This window comes from Stegostoma tigrinum, chromosome 22 (genome assembly GCF_030684315.1).
Source record: "Stegostoma tigrinum isolate sSteTig4 chromosome 22, sSteTig4.hap1, whole genome shotgun sequence".
Taxonomy (NCBI): domain Eukaryota; kingdom Metazoa; phylum Chordata; class Chondrichthyes; order Orectolobiformes; family Stegostomatidae; genus Stegostoma; species Stegostoma tigrinum.
The window spans coordinates 37,268,676-37,288,013 of NC_081375.1; the positions used below are offsets into that span (position 1 = coordinate 37,268,676).

General features: G+C 42.5%; 1 protein-coding gene across 3 annotated transcripts in view; it reads right to left on the reverse strand.

The window, feature by feature from the left end:
- Positions 1-19,103, reverse strand: part of LOC125463691 (epsin-2-like) — an 80,913-nt gene extending 61,810 nt beyond the window's left edge. For all 3 annotated transcript variants that reach the window (XM_048555270.2, XM_048555268.2, XM_048555271.2), the window contains exon 1: positions 18,887-19,103. In XM_048555270.2, the coding sequence (XP_048411227.1) occupies positions 18,887-18,926 (40 nt within the window). In that variant the 5' untranslated portion in view covers positions 18,927-19,103. The remainder of the gene's footprint in view (positions 1-18,886) is intronic.
- Between the last annotated feature and the right edge of the window lie 235 nt (positions 19,104-19,338).

A 19,338-nucleotide genomic window follows, 5' to 3' on the forward strand; every position in this document is an offset into this window, starting at 1 on the left:
GCGTTTCTTCCCATCAAATCACTCAATTATCTAAAATACCTCAACGAGATCACCTCTGAAACACAAGCCTAGATTATAAACCTGCCCTCATGATTTAACACTTTTAGCCCCAATATCATTTTGGTGAACTTACGCTGCATGATCAGCAATTTCTTCCTGTGGTGTGGTACCCAGAAGAGTAACTCTGGATGGCCTCTAACCTGAACTTCACATATCTTAAATATATCTTTGATCCCGATAGAACCCCTTGAAATAAACAATCCATTTGCTTATATTTTCTTTCAACCTGACTACAAGCTTTTAGTGATTCTTGTACACTGATCTCTAGTCCTCTATGCTCCTCCACTGTCCCTACCTCTCTCACCACTTAAAAAATACCCGATCTTTTCTCTCAAGTTCAAAGAGGTGAACGCATATTTGTTTGCAATTAATTTCATTAATGAGGTTTTACCCAGTCACTGAATCTATCAATGTCTCTTTGCAACTGTTAGCTGCCATCTGTACTGTTCACTATTTTGCCTAACTTAGTGTCACCAATAAACTCGTGTATAACAGTGTGTGATTCCTTCATCAAAGCAGAGGGTTAATTAGAAGTCACTGAGGGAACGTTGTGGATATGTGAGATTAATGGAATTAGCTGGAGAGTAAGTGTTTGATCTGCATACCAACTTGACTTTGATGATAAAAGGGTTGGTATTGTTCCACAGATTATTACACGTTAACTTGACGGATAGTGGTGTTTTGTTTGCCATTGACAGAAAATGTCAGGATTGGTGTACCTGACTGAAACCAGAAGTGTGGTATATTGTTGGAGGAAATGAAGCAAACTAGACCTTAACCTGTTTAGCCAGGGTGGCAGCACACAAATCCCTGGGAACATTGCGGTCACTGTACCTGGAAAACTGGAAAGGTTACATGTTGGCCCCGGTATGGTCAGAGCTGGGGGTTTCTCTCATTCACATTCCCTGTTCTAAACAGTTGGCTGCCTCTCAGTGCTCTCCAAGTATCTCAAACAGGGCCTCCATATCTCAGGGTAAGAGACAGGTGAATCAGAAAACATTACAGCACAGGAAATTAAGTCATTGTGCCTCTGCTAGCTCTTTCAAAGAGCTATCCAATTAAAGCCACTTCCCTGTAATTTCCCCACAGCCCTGCAAATAAAACCATAGAGTCATACAGCATGGAAACAATCCCTTCGGTCCAACTCACCCTTCCTGACAAGACCAAACTAGTCCGACTTGCCTTGATTTGGCCCATATCCTTCTAAACCTTTCCTATTTGTGCACCTGCCCAAATGTCTTTTCACTGTTGTAAATGTCCCTGCATCTATAGCTTCCTCTGGCAGTGCATTCCATATACCTATCGCCCTCTGTGTGAAAAAGTTTCTCCTTAGGTCCCTTTTAAATATATCCCCTCTCATTCTAAAATTAAGCCCTCTAGTTTTGAAATCCTCCACTCTAGGGAAAAGAACTTTGCTATTCACCTTATGTTTTATAAACCTCCTATGCTTCAGGAAAAATGTCCCAGGCTATCCAGCCTCTACTTATAACTCAAACCCTCCAGTCCTGGTCACAACCTTGTAAATCTTTTTCGCACCCTTTCCACATACTTGTTACAGATTGCACTGTCTCCTACTATTTCCAACTCATCAGACGGTGGGGTTGGGAGTGGAGTGATTACTAGGTATTGTCTCAAGTCATTCTGACCATCTCGCAAACTATTGCTGATAAGGTTACAACCTGGTTACCACTGAACTGGAGATATTAAGGCTCTTGGAATAGAACTGGATGCTACCGAGCAGCAAAACACCAAGGCACACCAGAGGGAGAACTGAGTCAGAGACAGGGGGAGGAAGAGAATGAGGGGTTATGGTGGAAAATACAAAGGAAAAGTGAGAGGGAAGGGTGAGAGACTTGGGGTTGTGTTTGTGTGTGTGTGTGTGTGTGTGTGTGTGTGTCTGTGTGTGTGTGTGTGTGTGTGTGTGTGTGTGTCTGTGTGTGTGGTAGAGGGGAGAAGAGACAGTGATAGGCGGGAGAAGAGATGGTGGTCAGGTGAACAGACAGTGGAGGGGAGAGTCAAGATGGGGGAGTGGCATGGGGAGATAGGGGTGGGAAGAGCAGACTTGGAAGAGGGGAAAGGAATAGGCAGGGTGAGGGGCAGAAATAGAGGGAAGGGAACTGATTAAGGGATGAGGTGGGTGAGTGGGGTTAAAGGCAGGAGGGGGAATAAAAGATTGGGGGTAAGAAAACTTGTGGGCAGATGGTTGGTGAGGGAAAGAAGGAAAAGACACAGTGTGGAAAAAATATCCTGGGTGGTGAGGATGGGGAAAAAAAAGGGAATGTTCAAAAAAGGGAATAGGGATAACCCTGGAAATTACAGGCCAGTTAGTCTTATTTCAGTGGTGGGCAAATTATTGGAAAGGGCTCTGAGAGATAGGATTTATGGTCACTTGGATAGGCACAGTTTGATTCGTGATAGTCCACATGGATTTGTGAGGGGTAGATCATGCCTCACAAACCTTAGTGAATTCTTTGAAGAGGTGATCAAACACATGGATGAAGGAAGAGCAGTGGATGTGGTGTACATGGATTTAAATAAGGCGTTTGATAAGTTTCCCCATGGTAGGCTCACGCAGAAACTAAGGAGGCATGGGATAGGGGGAAATGTGGCAGATTGGATTCAGAATTGGCTGATCCTTAGAAGACAAAGGCTGGGAGTGGATGGAAAATATTAACATGGCGCTCAGTTACGAGTGGTGTACCACAAGGATCTATGCTGGGTTCTTTTCTATTTGTGATTTTTGTAAATGATTTGGATGAAGGAGTGGAAGGGTGGATTAGTAAGTTCACAGACGATACGAAGGCGGGTCGAGTTGTGGACAGTGCAGAGGGGTGTTCTAGGTTACAAAGGGACATTGATAGGATGCTAAGCTAGGTTGAGAAGTGGCAGATGGAGTTTAACCCTGAAAAGTGTGACGTGATTAATTTTGGAAGGACAAATTTGAAAGCAGAATACAGGGTTAACGGGAAGATTCTTGGCACTGCGGAGGAGCAAAGGCATCTTGGGGTTCATGACCACAGTTCCATGAGAGCTGCCACCCAAGTGGATAGAGTTGTTAACAAGGTATATGGTGTGTTAGCTTTCATTAATAGAGGGATCGTGTTCAAGAGCTGTGAAGTTATGCTCCAGCGATACAAAAGCCTGGTTCGGCTACATCTGGAGTATTGTGTCCAGTTCTGGTCACCTCATTACAGGAATGATGTGGAAACATTGGAAAAGGTGCAGAGGAGATTTACCAGGATGTTGCCTGGAATGGAGGGAAGGTCTTACGAGGAAGGGCTGAGAGAGCTCAGGCTTTTCTCTTTAGAATAATGAAAGATGGGGAAATGGCGGAGGGAAGAGTGAGCGAGAAGTAAAATGACTAAGCAAGAAAATTTTACTGTGGAAATACTATCAGCTGAAATATTTTCAGGAAAGGCCAAGTGTGTGTTATTTGCAACTTTTAGTCTGAAGCCAACTACAGATGCCTGCAAGGGGTCACAGCTGTGACAATGTAGCTTGTTTTTTGAAGTGCTGAAATACTGGAAAGGCAGAATAACAAAGTGTGGAGCTGGACGAACACAGCAGGCCAAGCAGCATCTCAGGAGCACAAAAGCTGACATTTCGGGCCTAGACCCTTCATCAGAGAGCCACTTATTTGCAGTTTTTCATCTCCTCTTCTCCTCTGCATTTAGTCTCTCTCTTCTTCACAATCTCCTCCCTCACCTTCCCTCCACCTCTCTTTATTTTCTCCTTCCATATTTAATTGTAGTACTTTTCATATTGGAAATGGACAATGAATATCAGTAGCTATTTATTGCAGAGTGCAATAACCATCACAACAATCATTTCACCTTCCAATGCTCAGAAGGAATCTCTTGGGTTGCAATCAGGAAGCTGGTCTGACTCAAAACTTGACAAACATGGGGAAGGAGAGATGCAAAGACTGGGGAGAGACTGGAAGATTGGAGAAAGCGGACGGAGAGTTGGAGAGGGAGGGGAGGACTGGGTGGTAAAGGGAGAGATGGGGAGATGGGTGGAATGGGGGATGAGGATAGGATTGGGGCACACAGGAGGATTGGGGGAGGAAGGAGGATTGGTGAACAGAGGAGAAGGGGAGAATTCGAAGAGAAAGAGAGGAAAATAAGGGATTAGGTTACTGGTTAGGCAAGTATTTGGAATGTTGATTATGACTGCTGACCACATCCTAGATTTCTGTGTTGTTTTACCTTGTCCCCCTGCATTCAATACTGTTTCCTATTCCAATGTGCTATGCTTAATGTGGCAATTATCCTCCCCACAATTGGCCTCTGTCTCTGCACAGATACATTGTGCTTGCTGGACAGGCCCATTGTCTGCAGGACTTCCTCCTTCCTCTCCACCATTTCAGTTCCCCTAATCCTTTCAATTACACAGCCTGTCCTCTTGAACTTGAATCTATTTACATAGTGTGACTGTATTCTAGAGTAAACTAGCCTGATATTTATTTCCTTTCTACCTCTGTCTCAATGAGCCGCAGATTCTGCTGTACTTTGGGATTCTGATGTTGGCAATATACAGGGGAGTTCTGAATCTGCCCATGAGCTCAGCATGTTTGCCAGCTCAGCACAGCCTCTGGTGGTCTCCTAATTGGTTACATCAATGGTTCCTCCACACCTCATGGCCCTGTGCAGAGTGAGAGATGGGCTCACAAATGAATTCAGAGTATCAAACAAAGGGTACATAGTGATAAACAGGCTGCTGTATGCTGCGGGGGTTGTAGATACTGCTCAGGTAGGTAGGTGATTGCGAGGGCAACTCAACCTGAAGGCCAGAGATGATGATTAGAGGGGCCCAAAGTTAGCAGGATTATCTCCAAAGCAGGGAAATTCCTCCAAGGGCTATTGTGTGGCTTTTCATCCTTGTGGCTGCTCATTAAGCCGCACAATATCCTGGTTGCAAAATGCTGCTAACCTCAGCATGCTATGAGGGTCAGTCCAACATGGTAATACTGTGGCTTTAATTGCCTCTGGATTTGGAAATGTTCCCTGGATTTGGGAATGCTCCCTGGATTTGGGAATGTGTTTGAATAACTTGGCTATCCAGAAACTCTCAGTGACTACAATTCTGACAGACTGTCAGTACTGTCATCTCTATCCTACTGCAAATGTTAATATGTCTCTTAATTATTTATCACAAGTGATAAATGAATCTCCAAATATGTTTCTTTACTCATAACATTTAGTTTAATTAATTTATCCAATTGGGTTTATTTTCTTGAAATTAATGGTTTGGTTTTTATCCAGGCCTTGTATGTGTTATGTTAAATTTCCTACTTGTATAATTAAATGTAACTGACTCTGAGTGGCTCATTTCTGTCACGATGAATAAGGAGGCCACAGCCCAGGAGAATCTAAATAGGGTAGAGGACCAAATGGGCTCTGAAAATGCAGATGTACAAATCTCAAAATGCAGTGACGCAGGTAAATGCAGCCAAGAAAAACACATGGAAACTAAATGCTGAGGTTTGTTTTAAAGGGTTTGTTTCAATTGAAAAGTCAAGAAGCAATGTTAATCTTGTATAGAACCTCGGTCAGATCACACTTGGAGGATTGTAATTGTTTAAAACTGCCTGATCTCACACAATGCTGTACAACAATACTCTATACTGTAAACAACAATTCAAAGCAAACAGCTTCCATAGGGAAACCAATGAAGGTGTAGTTCACAAGGATGTTTACCAGACCCAAGGGATTACATCCATCAAGTGGGATAGAGACAGTTATGGCTCATATTCTTCACTTACACTGGACAGAGGTGATGATAATTAGGAAGAAGAGGATGTAAAGAGTTCAACCTCTTTGCTTCTCATTTTTACCAAACCAATTTCTCATCCTTTGTTTGTGGTTTTATTTTTTTCACATTCTAGCCCCTGAGCAAAGCTGTATAAAAACCCTGCAGCAGATTTTTTAATAGGCTCTTGGTAACCTACACAATTACTTATACGGATTTGTGTATCTGTCTGTAAAAGCCTCTTTCATGGCCAGTCAACTCCATTTACAAACTTACTTTCCAAAACATAAGGGGAGGCTTGTTTAGCGTCAAGGAAGAAGGCAAAGGAGGGGTGTAGGTGGGTGAGGGGGTGGATTCGGTTAATTGAAAGGGATAGTGTAGTGTAGAAGTTGAGGAGTTATGAGCGGTGAAGATAGGGAGCTTTGGGCCACAGGTAAGCACATTCATCTTGATAATACACTTGAATAAGAGTTGACCAATATTTGGGGACAAAGTGTAGGGTCATGTTGAGGTTATGGTATTTGACCAGTACCAATAGTTCTAGGTATTAGGATAATAACATAAAAGGGATCATTTCACTCATTGAGCCCATGTCAGCTTCAGCCAACAATTCAAATTACTCTATAGTAAACTGTGACAGTGAATTTAATATATTTGTGATTTGTAGACTGCAAAACCACAATGGTCATGGATGCTTTACCTGGTTTACTAATGTCCTTCAGGGAAAGGGATCTACTTAATTTACCCCATCTTGCCTACATGTGACTCTAGTCGTACATGTATATTGTTGAATCCTAATGCTTTCAGGACATTTAGGGACTGGCAATAATAAAGTGCTGTCTATGTGAACCACAGCCACAAAATAAATAAAGAAAACATTAGAATCAGGGTTCTTTGGGTGAATTTTCTTCAATCACAGTGTCATTCTGAGGGCAATAGTTCCCTCACAGCTCATTACCATCCCCTAATGCCATCCCTCATCCCAATCCCCTATTCCCATCCCTCATCCCAATCCCCTATTCATATCCCTCAGCCCAACCCCCTATTCACATCCCTCGCCCCAATCCCCTATTACCATTCTGTAGGATCTTCAGCTCCCAAGCTGGTCATTCAGGGTAAGTCACTCCTTGGCCAATACAATTTTATTGCACCCAACCAGATATGTTGCTCCATTTGACTGTCAGCCTTGGCTCAGAGTTAACATTCTCACCTGCATCAGAATATTGTGGGTTCAAGACCCATTTCGGGACTTGAGCACCAATCTGAGGCTGGCTCTCTAATCCTGTACTGAAGAATTCCTCCCTGTCAGAAATGCTGCCCATCAGATGAGATGCTAAAGCAAGGCCATGTGCGCCCCCTCTGGTGGATGTAGTAAATCAAAAAGGGAAAAGGCAGCTACAGGGAGTCAGGCTGCACATCAGCCTGATCTGATGATAAAACCGGACAATTAAATTGCTTACTCATTTTCCTATTCTCTATAGCACCATTCAAAAGAGTAGTGGAATTCTCTCCAGTATCTTGCCTCCTATTCATCCGTCAACCAACAACGTAAAAGCAGGTGATCTAGTCTTTATCATATTGTTGCTTAAGGGAGTGTGCTGCGTATAAATTAGTTGCTGCATTTCCTACAATGGGGACTGAAGCATTTTGGGAGATCCTGCAGAGCTAGAAGGTAGAAAATAAATGCAAGTCTTTATGTCAGGGGAGCCACATGACAGGGTATTGCAAAAAATATTTATTACTCAGAGCCACAACTAGCTATGGTTCCAACTCGCTTATGTCACAATAATGGATTGATTACTCAGAAATGTATCTTTTTTCAGAAGTTATTCACCACAAAGCAATATTAAATGTATCCAACCACAGCAAATAGTCACACAAAACCAATTTACAGAAATTAACTTCAATGAATGTCAAACTGTTTGGCTTCCATAGGATCTCAGTGAGTTGGTGACATTCCAGAGCAGATGCAGGACAGGTTCAATTGTCAGTTATTAAACAACAGCAGGAATATCCCTCCTAATGGCGCCTGTGCTACAGAATACAATGGAGGCAATGTTGTGAATGTCTACCCCCCACCCAGTCACAGCATTGCTGTGCTCTGGACATTGCAGGGATGTGAAAGGTGCTACATGGTGCTTTTCTTTTCATTTACTTTGCCATTTTGCCACCGGTGTGATGACACATCAGCTTGAAGCAGCAGTAACCCTTACAGAGTAGAATTTTCCAGTCCATGCAGAGCTGTTATGATTTCATGGACACCATAATATTTCAATGTCACAAAATAATTCTGTGCTCCCAGTTATAGTTTATAGAAATTCTCAGAAACGGAGCTAAGTTAACAATCTCAGAAACATCAGTGGATAGTCATACATTAAAATGCAAATACATAAACACTTTAATAGGGAAAACAGATCAGAAAAGTAATTAGAACAGGCATAGGCTATTAAATTCAGCCTCCTCTCCTACATCCCTTATCCCACCTATCCATTATCTCTCAATATTCCAGAATCCCCATCTAATAACCTTATCCATATGCCCCTCAATCCCTAACCAGCTACCTCCTCCAATATTCCTCACTCCCCACCTACCCACTTTCTCCCTCATTTCATCAACCCTACCTAGCCACCTTCTGCCCATTTTCTTCAATTCCTCTTATCCCAACCTCACTCTATGTCCTGTCACTTCTCAAGGGCAATTAAGAAGAGGTAATAACACTGGCCTTGCCAGAGGTGCTCACTTGCCATGAATGGGAAAAGTTAAAAATGAGTTTAGGAGGGCAAAATGGGGACATCTCATTCGAATCTGTCATTAAATTTCCTAGGTGTAGAAAATTGCAAGGTGCATAAGTTAAAGTAGATAGGAAGAACTGTTTCCACTTTGGAGAGGGATCAATAACTGGAGGACATAGTTTTAATGTAAAGGGCAGGAGGTTTGGAGGGGATTTAAGGAATAATGTTTTCACTCAGGGAATGGTGAGTACCCTGAACTCTTTGAAAGAGTGATCAAGGTAGCAAACTTCGCAACATTTCAGAAATACTTAGATGATCACTTGAAGAACCATAGCACATAAGAGCTGGAAAATGTACAAGGGTAGATAGGTGATGTGATGGTCCATTACATGGACACAATGGATCAATGGGCCTCTTTCTATGCTATAAAACTCAAAACAGCCTAACGGGTTGACAAGAAGCATTACAGAGAGGGTTAGTGATACTTTACCCTGATTTTATTTATCGATGACTTCTGCATCTAGTGAATGGAAGTTCAGAGCAAAGCCAACACTTCAGATGGGAACTAGAGCCACAAGACAGGCTGAGAGAGTTAAAAATATTTATCATGTGACAAACTTCCACTTACAGGCATGGGTAATATTGTGTTCATCCAGTTGAGGGATGTCAATATTTGAAATTAGGAATTAGCAATTTCACAAACTAGACTTGGCAACAAATACTGTTGGAATAGGCACAGTATGCATTAGAAACAGTTGAAGCCTGGATATAGAATGGAGCCAGGGAAGGTGGTTTAGGTCTGTCACTGCACAATACTCAGGTACAGTACACTATTGGTGGGGATAGGTCTGTTGCAAAGAAACATTTAGTCATACAGTCACAGAGTCATAGAGACATACAGCATGGAAATAGACACTTCGGTCCCACCAGTCCATGCCAAACATAATCCCAAACTAAACTAGTCCCACCTGTCTGCTCCTGGCCTAAAACCTTCCAAATCTTTCCTATTCATGTACTTATCCAAATGTCTTTTAAACCTTGTAATTGTACCCACATCCACCGCTTCCTCACGAACAAATGTCTGTTTAAAAAAATTGCCCCCTCATGTCTTTTTTAAATCTCTCTCCTCTCACCTTAAAAATGTCCCACCAGTCTTAAAATCCCCCATCCTACAGAAAAGACAACTACTGTTAAGTCTATCTATATCCCTCATTATTTTATCGCCTCTCAACCTCCTACATTCCAGTGAAAAGAGTCCCAGCCTATCCAGCCTTTCTTTATAACCCAAACCTTTCACACCTGGCAACATTCTGGTAAATCTCTTCTGAATCATCTCCAGCTTAATAATATCCTTTCCACAACTGGGTGACCAGAACTGGACACAGTATTCCAGAAGAGGCCTCACCAATGTCCTGTACAACCTCAGCATGACTTTCCAACTCATATTGTTGGAAATATGACTCCGTGGTAAGCATAAGTTTGTTACTGCATAACAGTGGGTTACATCATTGGTGGCACAAGTCTGTCACTGTACAACACAGGGGTACCATACTGGGTACATTTCTGTCATTGTATAATGGTGCTGTATTGTACTAGTAGGTGCAGGTCTGTCACTGTAAAACATTGGGATATAATATTGGTGGGTGCTGGTCTGTCACTATATAACACTCCATATCCTTTGATATATAATACTTCAAACATTAGCCTTAAAAGTGAAAATTTCAATGGTAAGAGGCAGTGAAATAAAAATCTGATTATTCTACCTCTACTTGGGTTTGTTAAGGAGAAAATGTTGACCTAAATCACCCGTTTACAGCAAATAATGCCACACAATCAGATGGGGCATTGGCTCTGATTTGAAAGTTGACATCCAGAGGTTAGTGCTCATTGGCAACTACACTCTACAATTGGCAGAGGTCTAGATTGGGTGCTGAGGCAAAGCCAGACTGCTGCTCATGGAGCCATGGCTGGCTCTGTCAATGCTGGTGGGCACCAGTCAAGAAAATTAATAGGATTTTCATACATGGTGGCACAACCCACAGTCCTTCCAATCAAGGGTTGAAGTCCTTTTTTTGGGCTGGGTGGCAGGGTAAGGTGGAAATGTTTCCTGATTGTCTGTTGTAACCAACTGATGAGCGAACACCCACAAGTAACGGCAGGATGCCATCCATGTTGTTTCCATGCTGTATCCATGGATTTTTTTGAAGAAGTTACACCGATTACCAGGAGAGGTCAGTTTTGTACTGCAACATTTTCAATGAGTTAGAGGGTGTAAGAAATTGCATCTAATGTCCCCTACATTGCATTGAGCTGTTGAGGGCAGTGCTGCATGGCACAATATAAACTACTCTCAGCAACAAGAGGACAATGGGGAGGGAAACAGCAGGAGCTCTTTACCTCTGTCTTGGAAACTCCAGGTGAGCAGCCCACAACCTTCTGGCAGGGGTGAGTGGGTGAATTTCTGATCTTTAATACCCTTCATTAGAAGAAGCGCTTCCTGATTTCACTCCTGAACAGCCAAGCTTAAAATATGTTTTGAGGTAATAAAATCCATCACAGTACATGGCTACAGTATAACCAGAAATTTGAACTTATTGGCACGGCTAGGATCTGACAAGTAAACTGACAGGATCTAATCACAATTCTGTTTTCAACTAGAATATCACTGCCCTTATATTCCACTTATAGGCAGCAAGCCCAAGAGTCTATGACCAGTTTGTTGCAAGGTGGACTGCAAAGTGCAGATCTGTAACTTTTCCAAAGAAAAACTGTCACAGTGACCCATTAAATGATTAATTCCTCCATAACAATCAAAACCTTTACGACCAATCTGTCATGTAACAAAAATGGCCTTGTGATTGATGCATTACTTGAGGATGGGTGCCATAGCAGCAGGTCATCAACAATTACATGCTTTATATGTAACCAACACTATTGCTACAACCAGCAAAGTACAGCAACCCAACAAAATCTGTAACAAATGCAGGTATAACACATATGCAAAAACTTTCCAGCTTTTCCTGTTATCTGTAAGACATGTGGTGCCATGGGACACTGAGCACCTGGACAGGGAGTCTAATTCTGAAGTTCAAGCTGGAGCCCAGAATGAAACACAGGTAACCAATAAGATGGTACAACACAACAACACTGGCAGCGAGCAAGGGGTTAACATAAATGACATTCTTGGTCAAAATCAAGAGAAAGGCAAATTTCAGAAGATGATTGAACTTTTAAAATTGTTAATCTCACACACCGTGTCAATGGTTTAAGGTAATCAGAAGATTTTGCCACCATTAATAGCATTTGTCCTGAAAAAACAGGGTGACACACATTAAAACTAAAACTGACATGAGTGCTGATATCAACTTATTGTCTCTATCCTATCCTGAAAGACGTGCTTACAGCCTACAAGACATTTCACAGCATATCACCAATTCTATGCAAGTTTATCTCGGCTTCCTGAAAACTTTGACCTGATAGGTACCAAAGCTTCAGCACTGGCAGGATTACCAGTCTGCACAAATCTCTCAATATTGTTAGCGTGTGAATCTATGCTCTGGCCAGGGATGAGTCAGGATATTCAAGACTCCGGAACACATGTGAGGCATACCAAATGTCTCAACACTAACGCAGGGAGCTTTCACATCCACACAATGTTCCATCTACTCCTCAAACGAAAGTAGCAATAGATCTATTCATACCACAACAAAATATTACATCTTCAGATGAATTACTTGTCTACATTTCCCATTGTTCAATGACGTAACAATACAATGAGTGTAACTGCTGGTGACTTGATGAATGCTATTTTCAGTTTATTCAGTGGCCCAATCTGATAAAGTCTGAGAAAGGACTGCAGTACACTGGCAAGCCAATTCAAGAGTTGTATTACATGGGGAGCGACTCAAATTACATCATTACCCCGCTGTCCACGCTCAAGTAGTCTAGCAGAATGTATGGTACAATTCAGCTGATGATTATAGTGGCAGGCAACAACTCAAGACTTTCCCATTGCATTGATGTATTTCTGTGCAAAACCACTGCAGAAGAGATGACCATCCACGCACAACCTACTCTCAGATGACAATTGTGAACTAGCTTGCCCAGTAACCAATTCTCTCACCCTTCTAAGATAGAAGACATTCTTCTTCGCAGATGGAGGAGAATTAAAAACATATGTGACAAATGAGCAGGTAGGCAACTAGCAAAACTATGCACTGGTCAGAGAGAGTGAGTTAGAAATACAACATTTGGATACCAGCAAAGGTTTCTAAAATATGCAGCCAGCTCAGGTCATATTACTCAGCTAGCTCAGACCAATATACGGCACATCAATCTTACATGAGCATGTGAGTACAATATTAAGGCGTGCAAAATAATAATAGGATAATTATATTAAAGGATTTCAACTACCTCAATATTAATTTGAATAATTATAGCCAATAGGGCTTATGGGGGCCAGATTACTTGAAATATAAGATTAAATATAAAATTTGCCCATTTATATCCTGTATGTGAAAATCAGCACAAATTCGACCCAACCAATTACTGCTCCAGTCTACTCTCAATCGTCAGTAAAGTGACGGAAAATATTATCAACAGTGCTATCAAGCAGCACCTGCTCAGCAACAACCTGCTCAGTGATGCCCAGTTTGGGTTCTGCCAGGGCCACACAGCTCCTGACCTTGTTACAGCCTTGGTTCAAACATGGGCAAAACAGCCGAATTCCAGAGGTGAGGTGAGAGTGACAGTACTTGTCATCAACCAAGTGTAGCATCAAGGAGCCCGAGCAAAACTGAAATCAATAGGAGTAAGAAGAAAAACCCTCCACTGGTTGGAATCAGGCCTGGCACATAAGAAGATGGTTGGAATTGTTTGAGGTTCACCTCAGCTGCAGTACATCTCCACAGGAGTTCATCAGATTAGTGTCCCAAGCCCAACCATCTTCAGCTGCTCCATCCAATTTCCCTCCAACAAAGATCAGAAGTGAGGATGTTTGCTGTTGATTGCACAGTGTTCAGCACCATTTGCAACTTCTCAGATGTTCAAATGCAACAAGACCTTGAAAATATCCGAGGGTTGGGTTGACAAATGTTCAAGGTGACACTGGGAGCATTTTTGTGATGCTGACCTTAACATTAGGTGGTTAGATTATCTCTTATTGGAGATTGTCTCTTATTGGAGATGGTCATTGCCTGGCATTTGGGTGGTATGAATGTTACTTGCCCCATGACATTTAATGATTTTACCATCAGTGAATCTCCCACTATCAATACCCTGCAGGGTTACCATTGACCAGAAACTCAAATGGACTCACCAAATAAACAGAGTGGCTACAAGAACAGGCCAGAGGCTAGGAATATTGCAGCAGTTAATTCACCTCCTGACAACCAGACACCTGCCCACCATCTACAAGGCACAAGTCAGGAGTGTGATGGAATACTCCCCATTTTCCTGGATGACTGCAGCTCCAACAATACAAGAGGACAAAGTAGCCTGCTTGAATGACACCACATCCACAAACATCTACTCCCTCCATCACTGTCACTCTGTAGCAGCAGTGTGTTCTAGCTACAAGATGCACCGCAGATATTTGCTTAAGATCTTAGACTGTACCATCTAGAAAGACAAGAAAAGTAGAAATATCACCAGCTGCAAATTCACCTCCAAGCCATTCATCATTCTGATATCCTGGAAATATATTGCATTCCTTCATTGTCGCTGGGTCAATATCCTAGTATTTCCTCCCTATGGGTACTGTGGTCTACTTATAGAAGATGGAGTGCAGGGGCTCCAGAAGGCACCTCACCACCACCTTTCAAGGGCAACTAGGACATGTGTTAAATGCTGGCCAGCCAGTGACATCCACATCCCATTTAGAGTGAACTGTAGGAGTATCAAGCCTAGAGAACCCTGGATATCTAGGAATATTCAGGACTAGATAAAAGGGAAAAGAGGTAACTAACAGGTACAAACAGAGCAAAGTGTCCTTAGAGGAGTATTCAAAGTGTAGGAGACCAAAGAGGGGCATGAGAAAATGCTGGCACACAAGATTAGGGAGAGCCTTAAGATATTCTATAAGCAAAATGAGAAGAGAATAATCAGGAAAAGAACCTAATGGGGACCAAGGGGGCAATCTGTGTGTGAAGTCTGAAGATATCAGTTGAATGTTAAATGAGTTTCATATTTCTCTTTACTTGGAAGAAAGAGGATGCAAGTACAGAATGTGAGACATTGGACTTTGAAGTTCTTGAGCAGATTGGTATAAGAAGTGAAGAGGTATTGGAGGTTTTGGTGGATTTAAAAGTTGACAAATCCCCAGGTCCAAATGAATTTATCCCAGGCTGCTGTAGGGAATGAGGAAGGAAATTACAGGGGCCCTGAGCCAAATTTTTAAATCATCTCTGGCCACAAGAAAGGATTCAGAGGACTGGAGGCCAGCTGATGTCGTTCAACTTTGAGAGAAAGGTGGAAGAGATAGGCTAGGAAAATGTACACCAATAAGCCTAATATCAGTGTAGGGAAACTATTGGAGAAAATAATGAAGGACAAATTTAATCTGCATTCAGAGAGACAAGGTTTGATTGGTGGTAGTCAGCACGACTTTGTCAGAGGGAGGTCATGCCTAATAAGTCTGGTGGAATTTATTGAGGAAGTGACCAGTGTTTGGTTGAGGGAGGGCAGTTGATATTGTTTATATAGGGAGCATATTATTACATTAGAGAGGGTTCAGAAAAGATTTACCAGGGTGTTGCCAGGACTGAAGAGTTTGATTTATTAGTAGATGCTGGAAATGCTGGGATTGTTTTTCCTGGAGCATAGGAAATTGAGGGGTGACCTTACAGAGGCTTATAAAATCATGAGGGGCATAGATAAGGTAAAAAGCAAAGGTCTTTTCCCTAGGCTAGGGGAGTGCAAAACTCGGGGGGGGGCATATTTTTAAGTTGAGAAGAGAAAGATTTACAGGTGACCTGAGAGACAACTTTTTCACAGACAGCAGTTCATATGTAAAATAAACTGCTAAAAGAAGTTGTAGATGAAGGTAGAGTTACAACAAAAGATGTTTGGACAGGTACATGAATAGGAAACATTTAGTGGGATATAGACCAACGCAGGCAAATGGGAATCGTTAAGTTTGGGGAAATTGGTCAGCACAGACAAGTTGGACTGAAGGGTCTGCTTCCCTGCTGTATGACTCTATGACTCTATATGGATTTCAGCAAGGTCTTTGACTAGGTCCCTCAAGGGAAACTGTTAAAGAAAGTATAAGCTCAGAGGATCCACAGTATTCAAAATAGGCTTGGTGTCAGGACCCAGAGACTGTTTCTGTCACTGGGTCCCAGTGTTCACTGGTATATCAGTGCTGGGTCCCATTGTTTATAATATTCATAAACAATGCAGGAGATGATAAGCAAGTTTGCAATATAACAAAGATTGGCCCATTAGTTGACAGTGAGAAGGAAGGTGTTAGGTTGCACATTGGTCAGATGGTCAGATCAGTGGCAGAAGGAATTTAAGCCAATAAGGCGAGACAATGGACTTTGGAAGAGGGAAGAAGACAATGAATGGCAAGACAATTGGGCTCATGGGGATAGAGGGATCTTGGGGTGTTTGTTCACAGATGTCTGAAGCTGGCAGGGCAGTTAATAAGGTAGGTAAGAAGGTGTACGGTATGTTTGCATTTATCGGTCATGGCACAGATTATGAGAGCAGGGAGTTCACCTGGAGCTGTACAGAACTTTGTTTGGGTCACAACTGGATTACTGTGTGCAGTTCCAGTCACCGCACTATAGGAAGGAAATGATTGCAGTAGAGGTGGTACAATGGAGATTCACCAGGACTTTGCCTGGGATGGAGCATTTCAGCTATGAGGAGAGGCTGGATAACCTTGGGTTGTTTTCTTTAGAACATGGAATGTTGAGAGGGAAATGTACTCAAGGTGAATAAGATTATGAGGGGCATTGACATGATGACAAGAAAGCAGCTGTTCTCCTTAGTCAATAGGTCAATAACAAGGGGCATTACTTTAAAGTGAAAGGCAAGAAGGTTAAAGCGAATTTGAGGAAATTATTTTTCAGCCGGAGAGTGGCGAGGGTCTGAAATACACTGCTTGAGAGGGTGGTTGATGCAGAAAACCTCACAGCCTTTAGAAAGTATTTCAGTGAGCACTTGAAGTGTCATAAGAGTGACATGACCAAGTGCAGGAAAGTGAGACCAGTGTAGGCAGTAGTATATTTTTGGCAGTCAGACTTGATGGGCCAAAGGGCCTCTTCTGTACTGTATGATTCTAAGAATACTCAGAGGATGACTGTGGGTCATACTGAGTGAAAGCAATCAGCAGCAGGACAACACAGTTACTAAACAAGTGTAACAACAATTTTTATTTGGGACAAAGGCATGTTATGCTATGTCTTACCGTCAGCATGTCAGTTTGCCTTTAAAAGAAATGTTCATGAAATCATCACTATTTCGTAGCATGTGACTCGAGTGCACAAACAGCTCATATTCCATCTTATGTCAGATCACTTGAAGCATGACACTCTACTGGTAGCATGCTACTCTGTTCATGTCCAATGGATTAAAATTAGCCCAGTTACTTATTGTGCTTGTGGAATGTAATGCTTGCACATAAACATTTTTGTAACTAATGTTTATGGATCATCTACACCTAGTTTCTTAAGCTATGGGAGATTTCATAAGCAATGTTGCATCAGGCAACACCCTGTTGGAAGCAACTTTGCACTAAGTGTTAACTACCAACTATCAACTCAAGTCTGGATGTTTCTGTCACTTCATGAATTAATGTGGGGAAAAGTAGAGATTCCAGTAGACACCTGCAGATTTCCACTAGTGAATTCCTGCCGAATTGTACATCAGTCATCACCACTCTTTCACCCCTCCCCAATCCTCAATTCCTAACAGATGTTATAAGGGTCTCTCCAATTCTATGCAAATAATCTTATTAAAACTTTTTTGAAAGTCCATACAATGTCCATTGAAACTCCTATATTCAGATTGTTCCGTATGAGAGGAAACATGGAAAAGAAAGTCAAAATCACCTGGGGAGAACCTCTAAGTCGGATATATCAATAAATTAAACATTTTGAAAACAACAAGCATCAAATTCATGTCACATGGAATTTAACATCCATTGCCAGGGAACTGGCATATAGTAAATGATTATGTATCTGAACATTAGTAATATGTAGGTCAGGTGGAGAGAGATTGATTTTTTAATGAACACTTCATAGTAATTCAGATCCATACAATCATATCCAAGCAACAACATGTAGGTTACTCTTCAGGAAATATTTTTCACCATCAATCCTAAACAGAGCTTTAGAAAATCAAATAAAAATAAATGTTTGCAGATGCTGGAAATCTGAAACCAAAACATAATGTGCTGGAGAAACTTAGTAAGTCAGGTACCATCTGCGGAGAGAGAAGCAGAATTAACATTTCAAGTCTAATATGGTTGTCCTTTGGAAAATCTGTTGCTTTCCTTAGGCTGAGAAGGTTAAGGGGAGATTTGGTGGTGATGTTCAAGATAATGAATTGTTTTGACAGAGTAATTAAGGTCATATTATTTCCGATGGCTGCAGGAACATTAACTAGAGGACAGAGATTTAAAGTGATTGACAAAAGGCAAGATTGGGGTGAGGGGTTTGGGGGAATTGGGAATGAGTATTTACTTAGTATTGTAATCTCTAGTGCAGAGTGCTGTTTAAAAGGGTATTAATGGAAGGCAGATTCCATGGCAACTTTCAGAATAGAATTGGATTAATATTCCAAAGGAAAATATTGCAGAGCACCGGGAACATGCTGGGTAGTGAGACTAATTGGATAGTTCATTCAAGACGCTGGCACAAAAAATAATGGACCAAGTGGCGTCCTTTCATGCGGCACTATTCCATGATTTTATACCGAGTACAAGTTTCAGATCATCCCTGATTACTTTCTCTCTCTCTCCCACCCCTTCCTTATCCCCGCGGTCAGTCCCGCTGTTCATTGCCCCTCTGTCACTTCTTTGCCATTTCCCGTCCCTGCATCCCTCCAAACCCTACCCCCAATGCTCCTTTCATCGTGACATGGGTTTGCCATCTGAATAAAGCTGGGGTTAATCGCGGTGCCCACCCACACACACAAACAGCCTCTCATCCGCAACACCCCCCCCAAACCCAGCAGCCGGCCGCGGTACAAACTCTGCCAGCGGACTGAACCCACCGCCACTGCATCAACCAGCAGCGCCGCTTGTCCCTGACCTTGGACACGGAGCCGCCGTTGCTGCTGCTGCTTACAAACTGCAGAGGTCCCCGTCCCTTCCAAAGCTACCGGCTACTCACCTGATCTACCGGCGCTGGGGAGAGATGTGTACCGCCCCATGTGTCTCCTCCGGGGGCTTCGGCTGCCCTCAGTCCGCACTCCAAGCCCTCTCTCGCTGATTCATTCCCGGCTCTGTGTGTGTGTGTGTGTGTGTGAGGTTTTGTTTTGGAGGGGGGTGTGTGGGTCGAGGGAGACGCACTCGCGTCTATCTGATGCAGACGGTGCAGTCTCCTCCTCCCGTCCTGAAGCGAATGCAGCGAGGCTTCGCCAAAAGAGCACACACACACACACACACACACACAGAGGGAACTGGGTGTGAGGTGGTGAGTGCGTACTGAGAGAGGGAGAAGGGTGCAGGAGCCCATTGCAGGGAGTCAGACCCTCTGTTGCCTGCAGCTTCTCATCAATTCACTCAAAACAATCCCAAATGCTGACGGGAGGGGAAGGATTTCCCTGGGTAACCGGGATAACT